Source organism: Otolemur garnettii, unplaced genomic scaffold, assembly GCF_000181295.1.
Source record: "Otolemur garnettii isolate 467f Iridium unplaced genomic scaffold, OtoGar3 scaffold00219, whole genome shotgun sequence".
Lineage (NCBI taxonomy): Eukaryota > Metazoa > Chordata > Mammalia > Primates > Galagidae > Otolemur > Otolemur garnettii.
This window is the reverse complement of record NW_003852614.1, coordinates 216,884-232,982: the sequence shown is the minus strand read 5'-3', so window position 1 is coordinate 232,982 and position 16,099 is coordinate 216,884. Positions and strand designations below refer to the sequence as shown.

Below are 16,099 nucleotides of genomic sequence, written 5' to 3'. Positions count from 1 at the left end.
TGGGAGGCTGAGGCAAGAGAATCGCCTAAGCCCAAGAGCTGGAGGTTGCTGTGAGCTGTGACGCCACGGCACTCTACCAAGGGTGACAAAGTGCGACTCTGTCTCTTTAAAAAAAAAAGAAAAGAAAAAGAAAGAAACCAGCAAGATGAATACTGTGAGCTCACATATATGTGGTATCTAAAAAAGTTGATGTCACAGAAACAGGAGAAAGGTGATTGGTTACCAGAGATTGGGAGGGATTGAGGAAGGAGAAAAGATGTTGATCAAAAGGTAGAAAGTTTCACTTAGACTGGAGGAATAAGTTTTAGTGATCTATTGTACTGTATGGTGACCACAGTTAATAGTAATTTATTATATATATCAAAATTCGTACAATAATAATTTTTTTTGAGACAGAGTCTTACTTTGACACCCTGACTAGAGTGCCATTGCATGATAGCTACAGCAACCTCAAGTTCTTGGGCTTAAGTGATCTTCTTACCTCAGTTTTTCTGTTTTTAGTAGAGATGGGGTCTTACCATTGTTCAGGCTGGTCTCAAACTCTTGAGCTCAAACAATCCATTTACTTAGGCCTCCCAAAGTGCTAGAATTACAGGCGTGAACCACCATGCCTGAGCCTAAAAGGGTAGATTTTTAATGTTCTTACCACAGAAAAAAACATTGGTGAGGTGATGGGTATGTTAATTAGCTTGGCTAGATCTTCCTACAGTGTATACATAGATCAAAAAAATCACATTGGGGGCAGTGCCTGTAGCTCAGTAAATAGGGCACTGACCACATATACAGAGGCTGGTGGGTTTGAACCTGGCCCTGGCCAGCTAAAGCAACAACGACAACTGCAACAAAAAAATAGCTGGGTGTTGTGGTGGGCGCCTGTAGTTCCACCTACTTGGGAGGCTGAGGCAAGAGAATCACTTAAGCCCAAGAGATCGAGGTTGCTGTGAGCTGTGACATTACGGCACGCTACTGAGGGCGACATAGTGAGACTCTTTATCAAAAAAAAAAAAAAAGACATTGTACCCCATAAATATAGAGTTGTTGTTTGTCAATCAAAAATTTTAAGAGGAATGGAGCATTTGTCCTCCCTCTCCTATATGAACTGGACTTTAGATTATAACCCAATAGTTGATGGGGAAGTTTCTCTTTATAAAAGTATTTCAATTGTTAAAGCAAGAAAGAATGACAGAGTATCACTGTTAACAGCTTTAGGCATTTATCAATGGCAGTTAAAGAGATATAGCCAGAAAAACACAGATAAATTCAAGAAGGAAGGGAGGAGGTTCCGAAAGATCCCACCCAACAGGTACAATGTAGAGGCGTATGGCATGCTTTTTTTTTTTTTTTTTTTTTTTTTTAACAGAGTCTCACTTTGTTGCCCTCAGTAGAGTGCTGTGGTGTCACATCTCACAGTGACCTCAAACTCTTGGGCTCAAGTGATTCTCTTGCTTCAGCCTCCCAAGTAGCTGGGACTATAGGTAGCCTCCACAATGCCTGGCTGTTTTTAGAGATGGGGTCTTCCTCGAGGCTCTAGCTCAGGGTGGTCTCGAACTTGTGAGCTCAGGCAATCTGCCCACCTCTGCCTCTCAGAGTGCTAGGATTACAGGTGTGAGTCACTGCACCTGGCTGCATGCTTTTTTTTTTTTTTTTTTCACTTAGTTGCCCTGGGTAGAGTGCGGTTGTGTCATAGCTCACAGCAATCTCAAACTCTTGGGCTCAAGAGATCTCCTTGCCTCAGGCACCCAAGTAGGTGGGACTATAGGCTTGTGTACCATACCTGGCTAAGTTTTCAATTTTTAGTAGAGATGAGTCTTGCTCTTGATCTTGCTCAGGCTGCTCTCTGAACTCCTGAGCTCAAGCAGTCCATCTGCCTTGGCCTCCCAGAGTTCTAGGATTACAGGTGTGAGTCACCATACCTGGCCAATTTTCATACTTCTTGGATGATAGACTCAATTACAACTTGGACTTTACCTTACAAATGCAAACAATGTAACCTAATTGTATAGGTATCAATTAATCTGAAATTAAAAAAAAAACCCAGATATTAAGTACCTCATATTAATCTGAAATAAAAAAAAAATAAAACCAGATATTAAGTACCTTGTGGTAGAAGTAAACAGTGGCACTAGTGAAGTAGTCTTGCAAAAAGAGAAAGCCCTGGCTGGGCGCCCATAGCTCAGTGGTTAGAACGCTGGCCCCGTGCACTGGGGGTGGCAGGTTCAAATCTGGCCAGGGCCTGCTAAACAAAAAAAAAAAAAAAGAGAAAGCCCAGATATCATTAAGCTTCTAGTTACACCTATGAATTTACAGGGAATACATGGGACAGGGAAACTTGTTAAAGGACACCATAGGGATGCAGTTAGCAAAAGCCAAACTTTGGGAAGCTGTATCACATGATAATGTGATTTCTACAACAAATCTCAAATAAAAATAGAGGTTTAAATTAAACTAGTAGAGGCAAAAAGATTACTTGAGCACAAGAGTTTGAGGTTGCTGTGAGCTATGATGATGCTGTAGCATTCTACCCAGGGTGATGGATTGAGATACTGTCTCAAAAAAAAAAAATTGAACTGGGCAGCACCTGTGGCTCAGTGGGTAGGGCGCTGGCCCCATATACCGAGGGTGGCTGGTTCAAACCCAGCCCTGGCCAAACTGCAACAAAAAAAAATAGCCAGGTGTTGTGCTGGTTGCCTGTAGTCCCAGCTACTTGGGAGGCTGAGGCAAGAGAACGCCTAAGCCCAGGAGTTGGAGGTTGCAGTGAGCTGTGTGATGCCATGGTACTCTACTGAGGGCAGTAAAATGAGACTCTGTCTCTACAAACAAAAAAAAAATTAAACTTTAAAGGATTAAAGCAAACTCAGAAAGGCATATTGACAAATTGTATGGGTCTTATTTGGATCCTGATATAAAGGTAATAGAAATTGGACCAGTAAATAGCTATAAGGAATTGCTGCCTCTTTCTTTCATTAAAACATTCAGACTAGTTAATTATGAATGAAATAAGGGCAGTCAGTTGAATTATTCAGCTCAATAAATTGTAGCAGGTCCAATTTTTAATTTTCCCTTCAGGATCCATTCTGCTCACAAGAACGTAAGATATAAATTGTTTTGATAAAGTTTGTTAAAATAATTGGAAAGTATGAAATACATTGGGTTTTAAAGATGAAATAATGATTTAATTATACTAGTAAATGTAATTGGAGGTTGAAAGTAACCTCAGAATAAAAAAATGTTAATTGGGAAGTTAATTTGGTAAAATCCTAACTTGCTCTAAGTAACTGTCTTGAAATTTTTAGGCTGTCACCCTTGACCCAAATTTTCTGGATGCTTATATCAATTTAGGAAATGTCTTGAAAGAGGCCCGCATTTTTGACAGGTAAGAGAATTTCTGTTTAATGAATATTCTTGAGTCTGTTGTATTGACATTGAGAGTTTGGACTGAAATTATGATAATGGTCCCTTGAAACACATTTTCCTTTTTTAATATTGTTGTTTTTCCTTGTTCATGATGTCTGATATGTGTTACCTTTGATTTGTAGGTATTGTTGTCTAGCTTTTCATTATTGGTTTTCCTCAGAGCCATTATCCTTCTCACTGGGAATTTGGTTGAAACTTTCTTTATTGTAGAACTGTTGAAATAGTTACCTCTTAGACTAAATTATTCCTTTGAGCTGACTCAGAAATCTAAGTAAATCCCAACTTTTAACTTTTTTTTGTTGTTGTTGTCAAAGGAGAGTCTAGTATGTGGAAATAGAAAATTTCTTAGTGTAAAAATAATTTTATAGAAGTGTAATTTTGGTTTGAGATTAACATATAGTATTTTGATATATTCTGGTATAGTGCAGCTTGAATTAATTGTAACAAAGCATCCATTAGAAATTAGTTGCATTTTGTGTGTGTATTTTTTTTTTTAATTTACAGAGCTGTGGCAGCTTACCTTCGTGCCCTAAGTTTGAGTCCAAATCATGCAGTGGTGCATGGCAACCTGGCTTGTGTGTACTATGAGCAAGGCCTGATAGATCTGGCAATAGACACCTACAGGCGAGCTATTGAACTTCAACCACATTTCCCTGATGCTTACTGCAACCTAGCCAATGCTCTCAAAGAGAAGGGCAGTGTAAGAATTTTTACTCAGTTAAGAAAGTCTTTTTGGGGGGCGGTGCCTTTGGCTCATTGGGTGGGGCACTGGCCCCCTATACCAAGGGTGACGGGTTCAAACCTGGCCCCTGCCAGCTAAAACAGCAGTGGCAACTGCAACAAAAATAGCCAGGTGATGTGGCGGGCACCTGTAGTCCCAGCAACTCGGGAGGCTGAGGCAAGTGAATCGCCCTAGCCCAAAGAGCTGGAGGTTGCTGTGTGCTGTGATGCCATGGCACGCTACTGAGGGCAACAAAGTGAGACTCTTTCTCCAAAAAAAAAAAGAAAGTCTTTTTTGTATATATTTATTGTTATTAAGTATTGAGATGGTGTATTGGTTCACTGTGGAGTTTTGGTTGAGGGGAAGAATGCTTAAAAATACCCATTTTCTGGAGTATTACCAGCCATTGGGCTTAGTTAATTATTAGAAAAATACGCTATCAGGGTTGGCTCTGTGATTCTTCTGTATAGTTTTTTAATAGTTTGTTTTGTTTTTTAGGTTGCTGAAGCAGAAGATTGTTATAATACAGCTCTCCGTCTGTGTCCCACCCATGCAGACTCTCTGAATAACCTAGCTAATATCAAACGAGAACAGGGAAACATTGAAGAGGCAGTTCGCTTGTATCGTAAAGCATTAGAAGTATGTTGAGGGTGGTGTGGCTGGGTATTTAGTCTGTGATAGTAAAGGGAAAGCAGTGAAATTTGCCATGTAATCTACCCCTTTTGTAAAAATTGATGGTGGTTGAATCATTTAAAAGAGAATTATTTATTGAACCAATAATTGAGTATATACAGTATGATGTGAGGTCCTGTGTGACGATTCAAGAAAATCCCTACATTCAGATTCTATTTCTATGAATAGATCTGAACAAAAACATTAAGAGAAGTTATCAATAGGTATACAATTTCAGAGCCTGATAGCTGTATGATGGTATAGTAGGAGTATAGTAGGTGTTTAGTGGAGAGAGATTTCAGTGGTGCTGGAGTAGTCAGCATAAACAAAGAGGAGGAGAGGTCTACATCATTATGTTTGAAACAAGGAGATGTGTAAAATAAAGGAAGAGGTAGAATTTGAGCTATTAGGCCTTGGAGAATGAATAGACTTGGAAAAGGTAGAGAGTAGTTTAGGGAGTATAGAGGTTACTTGAGCAAAGTTATTTTTTTTGTTTTGTTTTGAGCAAAGTTCTTAAGGTTTTGTTATTACTGCTGCTTTAACTTTTTCTTTTAATCTCAGTTATGTTTTTGACTCTTTAGGTCTTCCCAGAATTTGCTGCTGCCCATTCAAACTTAGCAAGTGTACTACAGCAGCAGGGAAAATTGCAAGAAGCTCTGATGCATTATAAGGAGGCTATTCGGTAAGAAACTCAGTTTATTTTATATATATTTTCTCTTTTCTTTCTTTCTTTTTTTTTTTTTTTGAGACAGAGTCTCATTTGGTCACCCTTGGTAGAGTACTATGGCGTTTTAGCTCACAGCAACCTCAAACTCTTGGCTTCAAGCAATCCTCTTGCCTTAGCCTCCCAAGTAGCTGGGACTATAGGTGCTCATCACAGTGCTTGGGTATTTTTAGAGACAAGGTCTTGCTCTTGCTCAGGCTGATCTTGAACTCCTGAGCTTAGGCAATCCCAGAATGCTAGGATTACAGGTGTGAGTCACTCGGCCCCTCCTCCCCCCCTACCCCGTGTCTATATATATATATGTACACACATATGCACAGACAGACACATATACATATGTATATTTTTCTCCCTCTCCCAGAGACAATAGAGACAACTCTGTCTCTCAGGCTGGAACACCCAATCATAGTTCACTATAATCTGAACTCCTCAAATGACTCCTCAAATGACTCTCCTTCCTGATTCAGCCTCCTGAATAGCTAGAACTATAGACACATGCTGCCATACCCAGCTAATTTTTAAATTTTTTGTAGAGGTGGAGTCTTGGCTATGTTGCCCAGGCTGGACTTGAACTGCTGGCCTTAAGCTTAAACAGTATTGTTCTGCCTCCCAGAATGCTGGGATTATAGGTTTGAGCTACTGCATCTGGCTCTTTTAAGTTATCTTTTAATATTTAGAGGGGATGGGTGAAATCATACCTTAGAGGTACAGTGAACACTCTTTGGGTCATGGGCACACTTATAACCCTGATTCAAGCAGTACAGAAGCAATCCACATAACTAAAAAATTTGTTTCCCTGCAATCTTTTTTTTGGGGGGGTAGGGGGAGTAGACGACAGAGTCTCTCTCACTCCATTACCCAGGCTAGAGTACCTTGACATTAGCCCAGCTCGCAGCAACCTCAAACTCCTGGGCTTAAGTGATCCTCCTGCCTCTGCCTCCCAAGTATCTGGGACAACAGGCCCCCACCATGACACCTGGCTAATTTTTCTATTTTTAGTAGAGATAGCATCTTTCTTTTGTTTGAGCTGGTCTTAAACTCCTGAGCTCAAGTGATCCACCGCACCTGGCCACCTGTAATATTCTAAAATTAAAAAAAAATTTTACAAAATACAGAGCAAAAAGGAAAAAATAAAAATCAGTTTATTCACATTGATTATTACTGTTGTATTTTGGCATATAGCTTTGCAGCAATTTATTAAATATACATGTACACTTATATATGTGTACATTTTTGTATAAAATTAGAATTATTTTTGTCTTAGGATTTTTTTTTTTGCTTTAGAATTTTTATATTTATATATCATTATATGTCATTAGTCTTCTACAATATGGAAAAAAAAATATGCTACAATAAGATTATTTCCTGGCTCAGTGCCCGTAGCACAGTGGTTATGGTGTCAGTCACATACACTGAGGCTGGCAGGTTCGAACCCAGCCTGGCCCAGCTAAACGACGACAACCTGCAACAAAAAATAGGTAGGCGTTGTGGGCAGGTACCTGTAGTCCCAGCTACTCAGGAGGCTGAGGCAAGAGAATCACTTAAGCCCAAGATTTGAGGTTGCTATGAGCTGTGACGCAATGGCACTCTACCCACGGTGACAGCTTGAGACTGTCTGAAAAACAAAACAAAAGATTATTTCCTGATTGGTATTAAATGTATTCCAGGGTGGCGCCTGTGGCTCAGTGAGTAGGGCGCTGGCCCCATATACCCAGGGTGGCAGGTTCAAACCAGGCCCCAGCAAAACTTTAACAAAAAAATAGCCAGGCGTTGTGGCATGTGCCTGTAGTCCCAGCTATTTGGGAGGCTGAGGCAAGAGAATTGCCTAAGCCCAAGAGCTGGGGGTTGCTGTGAGCTATGACGCCATGGCCCTCTATCAAGGGTGATAAAGTAAGTCTCTGTCTCTAAAAAAAAAATAAATAAAAATAAATAAATAAACGTATTCCAGTTGAACTTTACCTAAAGTAGAAAATATCTTGTTACAGAAAATGTTCTTTGCTGCAAGATAATTTCTGTTTTTTTTTTTTTTTTTTTTTTTTTTTTAAGTAATAAAAGGTGGTGAACTTAGTACCCAGACTATGCCAGCATATATTTTGGTATAATAGAAGGATAAAATTGACACCAAAAAGTGAGCAAGTTTTTCCCCATATCATGTCTGTTAAATACTGTATTTAAAATTGCCTTGCCATTAAAATCAATGTTTTCTGACTTCAAAAGAATTATCTTTTAATTTTTAAATGTTTGGCATTTAGCAAATTGAGTAAGTGCTGAAATGGCTTTTAGTAACAGCAAAATAAATTAACGTTACGTGGGGTTAAATAAAGATTTTTGTAACAGATAAGTGAAATCTTTGTCTTCTCTTTTAGAATCAGTCCTACTTTTGCTGATGCCTACTCTAATATGGGAAACACTCTAAAGGAGATGCAGGATGTTCAGGGAGCCTTGCAATGTTACACACGTGCCATCCAGATTAACCCTGCGTTTGCAGATGCCCACAGCAATCTGGCTTCCATTCATAAGGTAAAATTTTTATTATATGCATCTTAGAACCTAAAGTTTAATTTTGGGAAATGTTACCATACCACTTTATTTATTTCCAGGATTCAGGAAATATTCCAGAAGCTATAGCTTCCTACCGCACAGCTCTGAAACTTAAGCCTGATTTTCCTGATGCTTATTGTAACTTGGCTCATTGCCTGCAGGTAAAGAATAACAGGCTTGTAATTGGTTTTTAGTGTTGTAATTACTTTTTCATTGTTATGTGCCATAATAATACAAGCCTGATTGGTGACAGTATTTTGTATAGGTTATCTAACATTACTTTAGGCCAGAGAGACACTAAATTATTTGGTCTTGGGATAGGGTTGCCAGGATAGTACTCTAACTTCTTTTTGCTTCCTGTAGATTGTCTGTGACTGGACAGACTATGATGAGCGAATGAAGAAGTTGGTCAGTATTGTGGCTGACCAATTAGAGAAGAACAGATTGCCTTCTGTGCATCCTCATCATAGTATGCTATATCCTCTTTCTCATGGCTTTAGGAAGGCAATTGCTGAGAGGCATGGGAACCTCTGCCTAGATAAGGTATGATTCTTTCATTATAATCTTTTTGTTGTAAACTAAAACACAGATACAGAAAACTGCAAATCATATATATATAGCTTAATGAGTTATCATTTGGTTAACACCACCCAAGTTGAGAAATGAAACTTTTTGTCAGTTCCCCTGGAACCCCTTCCACTGTGTCCTGTCTCAAGCATAACACCATGTACTTCATAAGGTAGAATCCTTAACTTAAACACTAACAGTAGACTGGTAGTATTTTCCTTTAGGTTGAAGGCCATAATGGTTAATAAAGTGCTTGGTATTTTGTGTTCACTTTTGAGAATTAGAGCCCTACTTGATCACTATTTGATCGAAAGTTGGAGTACTAGGTATGTTTTTTTTTTTTTTTTTTTTTTTTGAGACACAGACTCAGTATTTCTCTGGGTAGAGTGCTGTGGCATCATAGCTCACAATAACTGCAAACTCTTGGGCTCAAATGATCGTCTTGTCTCAGCTTTCTGAGTAGCTGGGACTACAGTACTTGCCATGACCCCTGGCTAATTTTTCTATTTTCAGAAGAGACAGAGTCTCACTTTTGCTTGGGCCAGTCTTGAACTCCTGGCCTCAAGTAATCCACCTTCCTTGGCCTCCCATAGTGCTTGGATTATAGGTGTGAGCCACTGTACCTGGCCTACAATTTTGTTTTTTAAAAGTTTCCCTACAATTAGGGCGGTGCCTGTGGCTCAGTGGGTAGGGTGCTGGCCCCATATATTGAGGGTGGCAGGTTCAAACCCAGCCTCGGCTGAATGAACTGCAACAAAAACATAGCCGGGCGTCATGGTGGGTACCTGTAGTCCCAGCTACTTGGGAGGCTGAGGTGAGAGAATTGCCTAAGCTCAGGAGTTGGAGGTTGCTGTGAGTAGTGTAATGCCAGGGCACTCTACTGAGGGTGATAAAGTGAAACTCTGTCTCTACCAATAAAAAAAGTTTCCTTTCATTAAATTTCCTATAGAATTTTTTAAAATGCTGGAAAGTTTACCATTCTCTGTCTACACTGCTTCATTCCTACAAGTTTTAAATTTGCTCACACTTTTTCATAAATCTCAGGAAAAGGTTAAAGTATGAAACATAATTAAATCAGCTGCTAAGGTTGCGTTGAACTAGGTATAAGAATTAAGTATTTGGGGAAGCCTTTTTTCAACAGGTAATGATGTGTAGGTTTGGTGTGTTTTTAGTCAGTTTTTGTAGATGAGAATTGATGTACAGACTCAGTTACTAACAAGCCTTGTATTCTGTTGGTAGATTAATGTCCTTCATAAACCACCATATGAACATCCAAAAGATTTGAAGCTCAGTGATGGTCGACTTCGTGTAGGATACGTGAGTTCTGACTTTGGGAATCATCCTACTTCTCACCTTATGCAGTCCATTCCAGGCATGCACAATCCTGATAAATTTGAGGTAAGACTAGTGAGTTTCTCTAGAATAATTATTTGTTTAAAAAAAAACCCAAAGTGGTAGCTTTATTGTCACCACAAGGTATTAAACCTGGTGGCTTTCTAAAAGATTTGAGTCTGGCTCAGTGCCTGTGGCTCAAGAGGCTAAGGTGCCAGCCACATACACCTGAGCTGTCAGGTTCGAATCTAGCCTGGCCCGCCAAACAACAATGATGGCTGCAAAAAAAAAAAAAAAAATAGCCAGGCGTTGTGGTGGGCGCCTGTAGTCCCAGCTACTTGGGAGACAGAGGCAGGAGAATTGCTTGAGCCCAGGTGTGGGAGGTTGCTGTGAGCTGTGAGACTGCAGCATTCTACCTTGGGCCACAGCTTGAGGCTCTGTCTCCAAAATTAATAAATAAAAATAAAAAATAAAAGATTTGAGTCAATTTTTATTAAATATACTATGTGTTGCCTTTTAGGTATTCTGTTATGCCCTGAGCCCAGATGATGGCACAAACTTCCGAGTGAAGGTGATGGCAGAAGCCAATCATTTCATTGATCTTTCTCAGGTAGGTGAAATTCTGATGCTTCCAACTTTTTATTTTGAGCAAATTTGAACAAAACTGTTGGCATATAGTTTATATATATAAATATATTTTGAGACAGAGTCTCACTTTGTCATCCTTGGTAGAGTGCTGTGGCTTCACAGCTCACAGCAACTTCAAATGCTTGGGCTTAAGTGATTATCTTGCCTCAGCCTCCCAAGTAGCTGGGACTACAGGGGCCTGCCACAATACCCAGCTATTTTTTGTTGCAGTTGTCACTGTTGTTTAGCTGGCCCGGGCCAGGTTTGAACCCGCTAGCGTCTGTGTATGTGGCTGGTGTTGTAACCACTGTGCTGCAAGCACTGAGCTGGTTTATATTTTGATGGTAGTATTAAATAAACATTATAGTACCAGACCAGGCACAGTGGCTCATGCCTGTAATCCTAGCACTGTGGGAGACCCAGGTGGGTTGGTTGAGTTCAGTTTAAGACCAGCCTGAGCAAGAGTGAGACCTCATCTCTAAAAAATAGCTGGCACCTGTAGTGCCAGTTTCTTGGGAGCCTGAGGCTAGTGGATCACTTGAGCTCAAGAGGTTGAGGTTACTGTGAGCTATGATGCCATGGCACTCCACTAAGGGTGACAAAGTGAGATTCTGTCTCAAAAAAAATGTTAACAGTACTGCACATCAAAGCGATTGCCCATCTTAACCTTTTTGGTCATTTATGTTTATAATTAGCATGGCTTTTGCTGGGGTTTTGAATGAAACATAAGTGTGTTGTGTTTGTGCTTGAACATAAAACTTCTGGTGATTGAACCAGCACTTGTGACAATAGAAACTTAATAAGTGAATGAATTGAACAAAATGGCAACTTAGAAGAATAAGTTGGTCATTTAAAGAAAATAGATGAACTATATAGTTCACTCTTTCTTTGGTTTTTTGCCTTTTTTTTCTTTTTTCTTTTTTGAGACAAGGTCTTTGTTGGCCCAAGCTGGAGTGTAGTGATATGATCATAGCTCACTGCAACCTCAACTTGTGGACTAAAGTCATCCTCCTGTCTCAGCTTCTCAAGTAGATAGGATTACAGGCATGCTATACCATACCCAGCTAATTTATTTTTTTGTAGAGATGGGGCCTTACTTGTTGCCTAGGCTGGTCTCAAACTCCTGGCCTCAAGCAACCCTCCCACCTTGGCCTTTCAAGGTGCTGGGATTAAAGGGGTGAGCTTTTGTGCCTGGCAACTCTTTCCTTGGATTATCTTTGTTTCTGTACTTGTTCTATTGTTAAAAATCCTCTATTTGTGGCTCAGCTCCTGTAGCTCAAGTGGTTAAGGGACCAGTCACATACACCAGAGCTGGTGGGTTCAAATCCAGTCCGTGCCTGCCAAACAACAGTGGACAACCACAACCAAAAAATAGCCAGGTGTTGTGGTGGGTGCCTGTAGTCCCAGCTACTTGGGAGGCTGAGGGAAGAGAATTCCTTAAGCCCAAGAGTTGGAGGTTGTTGTGAGCTGTGATGCCACGCCACTCTACCCAGGGCGACAGCTTGAGGCTCTATCTCAAAAAAGAAAAAAATCCTCTATTTGCTTAAGTTTTATTTGTGAAGCCTGGGGGGGATTAATTTATAGATTACATACAGGGTTTTTTTGTGTGTGTTATTTTAGCTGGGCCAGGCTAGGTTTGAACCTGCCACTCTTGGTGTATGTGGCTGGCACCATAACCACTGTGCTACGGGTGCCAAGCCACAGTTTTTTCTTTTTAGACCAGTGGTTCTCAACCTTCCTAATGCCATGACCCTTTAATACAGAATAGCAATGAAAATAATTTTATGGTTGAGGATCACCACAACATGAGGAACTGTGTTAAAGGGTTGGGGTATTAGGAAGGTTGAGAACCTCTGTTTTAGACTCTATTTGTCACTTTGGTGACTAATGAAGATAGTATGCTTCCATGTGTATGTACACACATGTATGCATCTATACATAATGCATATATGTGTGCATACATATATGTGTGAATCATTAAAGTCCTTGCAGAAGTATTGTGAAACTCTTCTCATTTCATAAATGGTATACACCAACATCTTTTGCAATGTAGTTGTTGATTCAGAAGTATGTCTGGCTGTTTTTGATGTATTATAGTTTGAACTCTTTGTAACCAGGAAGCATATCTTTGGTACCTCTGAAACCATCAGAGACTTTCTGCTTGTTGACTACTAGTCTTAAACTCTTCACCATAGGCTTGACAACTTTCCTCAATTTGCCAAAACCTTGTGTGCCAATATTTTTACCCAACATTCACCTTCATGTATACCCTAAATAAATGAAATCATTCACCATTTTTTTGTGGGAGGGGGACAGAGCTTCAAGCTATTGCCCTGGGTAGAGCGCTGTGGGGTCACAGCTCACAGCAACCTCCAACTCCTGAGCTTAAGTGATTCTTTTGTCTCAGCCTCCCAAGTAGCTGGGACCACAGGCACCAGCCACAACACCTGGCTAATTTTTGGTTGTAGTTGTCATTCTTGTTTGGCAGGCCTGGGCTGGATTCAAACCCACCAGCTCTGGTGTATGTGGCTGGTGCCTTAGCTGCTTGAGCTACAAGTGCCAAGCCTTTTGTTTTTGAGACAGAGTCTTGGTAGAGTGTCATGGTGTTAAAGCTTACAGCAACCTCAAACTCTTGGACTTAAGCAATTCACTTGAGTCAGCCTCCCATGTAGCTGGGACTACAGGTGCCCACCACAATGCCCAGCTATTTTTAGAGATGGAGGTCTTGCTCTTGCTCAGGCTGGTCTTGAACCTGTGAGCTCAGGGCAATTCACCCACCTTGGCCTCTCAGAGTGCTAGGATTACAGGCGTGAGCCACTGCGCCCAGCCCCTATTTTTTTTTTTTTTTGAGACAAAGTCTCACTTTGTCACCCTTGGTAGAGTGCTGTGGTATCATAACTCACAGCAACCTCAGACTCTTGGGCTCAAGGGATTCCCTTGCCTCAGCCTCCCGAGTACCTGGGACTATAGGCGCGCTCACCACAATGGTGAGCTAATTTTAGAAATGAGGTCTTACTCTTACTCAGGCTGGTCTTGAATTCCTGAGCTCAGGCGATCCACCAGTCTCAGCCTCCTAGAGTTCTAGGATTACAGGAGTGAATGCTACACTCAGCCACTCAACATTTTGTAAACTTGTGTTGTACTTTACTCTGGTTCTTTATTTCTACTGTTTCCTACTGAGATTGTATTCTGTCAAACTCCCTTAAACTTCTGTTTATTGGGCTCTGTGCCTGTTGCTCCGTGGTTAGGGTGCCATTCCACATACATCGGAGCTGGCAGGTTCGAACCCGTCCCAGGCCTGCTAAACAATAATGACAGCTATAACAAAAAAGTAGCCGGGTGTTGTTGTGGGCTCTTGTAGTCCCAGCTACCAGGGATGCTGAGGCAAAAGAATCACTTAAGCTCAAGAGTTGTTTCTTTAATGTTTTGGGTCCATATTAATGGCACTTAGTCATATTTTTGTCCTGCATTATTGTAGTTAATTTGTATTGCCACTTTTGCATCTGAGGATTTTAATTCTGTTTAATGCTATTAAAGCTAAGTGAACTAATCTGAGATTATACATATACTGAGTTTTGTTTTCTATTCCATAGATTCCATGCAATGGAAAAGCAGCTGATCGCATCCATCAGGATGGAATTCATATCCTTGTAAATATGAATGGTTATACCAAGGGTGCTCGAAATGAACTTTTTGCTCTTAGGCCGGCTCCTATACAGGTAAAGGAATTAATACCATGTTTCCCCGAAAATAAGACACTGTCTTATATTTATTTTTTCTCCAGAAGACACACTAGAGCTTATTTTCAGAGGATGTCTTATTTTTTTATTAAGTATAATACAACCATCTACATTTACTGAAATACAGTTAAGTCATCTTCTTCTGGAACCTGACAGGGGGAATCAACCTTGTTGGTGGGGCTGGTGCTAGTGATACGTGAACTCCTTCCCCCTAGCCATTTGTGCATGTGCAATAGGATGCCTGAGACCATGGTTACCACACGGGCACCTGCGCAAGTGTGAACGGCTCAGAGAAAGGAGCTGTGGCAGATAAAAGGTATTCCAGTCTTCTTACCGTTGTGCACTGAAATGCATGGCATGGCTATGCAGATACGCTGCATAGCCATGCCCATCACTAGGTCTTATTATCGGGTAGAGCTTATATTTAGCAAATGCATAGAAATCTTGCTAAGGCTCATTTTTTAGGTAGGTCTTATTTTCGGGGAAGCACGGTAGTGATGGCTTTTAACATATACTGTGCTAAAAAGACAAAGCTGTGTTCCTCTCCCCCCCCCCCCCCCGTTAACTGACATGTGAAACAAGATACGTCAGACATGCTTGATTATTATTATTATTTTTTTGAGACAGTCTCAGTTACCCTGGGTTTGAATGCCATGGTATCATAGCTAATAGCATCCTCAAAATCTTGGCCTCAAGTGATCTTCTTGCCTGAGTTTCCTCAGTAGCTGGAACTACAGGTGCCTGCCACACACCTGGCTATTTTTAGAGACAGGGTTTGGCTCTTGCTCAGGTTGGTCTTGAACCCGTGAGCTCAGGCAATCCACCCATCTCAGCCTCAGCTGAGCCACTGTGCCCAGCCTGATTTTTTAAAAATTTTTATTTATTATTATTATTATTATTTGAGAGAGAGCGTCAAGCTATTGCCCTGGGTAGAGTGCTGTGGCGTCACAGCTCACAGCAACCTCAAACTCCTGGGTTTAAGTGATTCTCTTGCCTCAGCCTCCGGAGTAGCTGGGACTACAGGTGCTTGCCATAATGCCCGGCTATTTTTTGATTGTAGTTGTCATTGTTTGCCAGGCCTGAGCCGGATTCGAACCTGCTAGCTCTGGTGTATGTGGCTGGTGCCTTAGCTGCTTGAGCTACAGGCGCCACCCTGTGTTTCTTTTATTTTTCTTCAAGAGAGAGTGTCAAGCTATCATAGCAACCTCAAACTCTTGGTCTTAAGTGATTCTCTTGCCTCAGCCTCCCAAGTAGCTGGGATTACAGGCACCTACCACAATACCTGGCTATTTTTTTGTTGCAGTTGTCATTGTTGTTTAGCTGGCTCGGGCTGGATTCAAACCTGTCAGCCTCGGTGTATGTGACCAGTGCCCTACCGACTGAGCTACTGGCGCTGCCTTTTTTTTTTAAGTTATTGAAATGAACAGGGATAAAGAAGATTGAGTGTAGAACACAATGTCTATAGCTATATGTATGTGGAGGTATGCAATTCATGGTTGAGTATAAATGGTTGCTCTGTCTTAGAAATTTGAACAACATTTTAGCACTTAGAAGGTTAGTCTAAAATACTACTCTGGATTGTTCTTGTCTGAAGAAGTAAACCCTCGTTTATTTACTTAATTTTGGCTTCTTTTGATAAATGTTGTGTTGTGTTTTTTTTTAAAACGTTTATTAAGGTACGATTGATATACAAAAAGCTGTACATATTAGTGTGTTTGATTATTTGATGATGAATTTAGAGATAGGTATGGGTTTTTTTTT

At 40.6% G+C, this 16,099-nt stretch overlaps 1 protein-coding gene across 3 annotated transcripts in view; it reads left to right on the top strand.

Annotated features, from left to right (window-relative positions):
- Positions 1 to 16,099, top strand: part of OGT (O-linked N-acetylglucosamine (GlcNAc) transferase) — a 63,709-nt gene that overhangs the window by 24,079 nt on the left and 23,531 nt on the right. For all 3 annotated transcript variants that reach the window (XM_003801740.3, XM_003801739.2, XM_023508035.1), the window contains exons 6-15: positions 3,294 to 3,373; positions 3,919 to 4,114; positions 4,634 to 4,774; positions 5,389 to 5,489; positions 7,898 to 8,051; positions 8,132 to 8,233; positions 8,436 to 8,615; positions 9,879 to 10,037; positions 10,492 to 10,581; positions 14,192 to 14,317. In XM_003801740.3, coding sequence (XP_003801788.1) covers positions 3,294 to 3,373; positions 3,919 to 4,114; positions 4,634 to 4,774; positions 5,389 to 5,489; positions 7,898 to 8,051; positions 8,132 to 8,233; positions 8,436 to 8,615; positions 9,879 to 10,037; positions 10,492 to 10,581; positions 14,192 to 14,317 — 1,329 coding nt within the window. The remainder of the gene's footprint in view (positions 1 to 3,293; positions 3,374 to 3,918; positions 4,115 to 4,633; positions 4,775 to 5,388; positions 5,490 to 7,897; positions 8,052 to 8,131; positions 8,234 to 8,435; positions 8,616 to 9,878; positions 10,038 to 10,491; positions 10,582 to 14,191; positions 14,318 to 16,099) is intronic.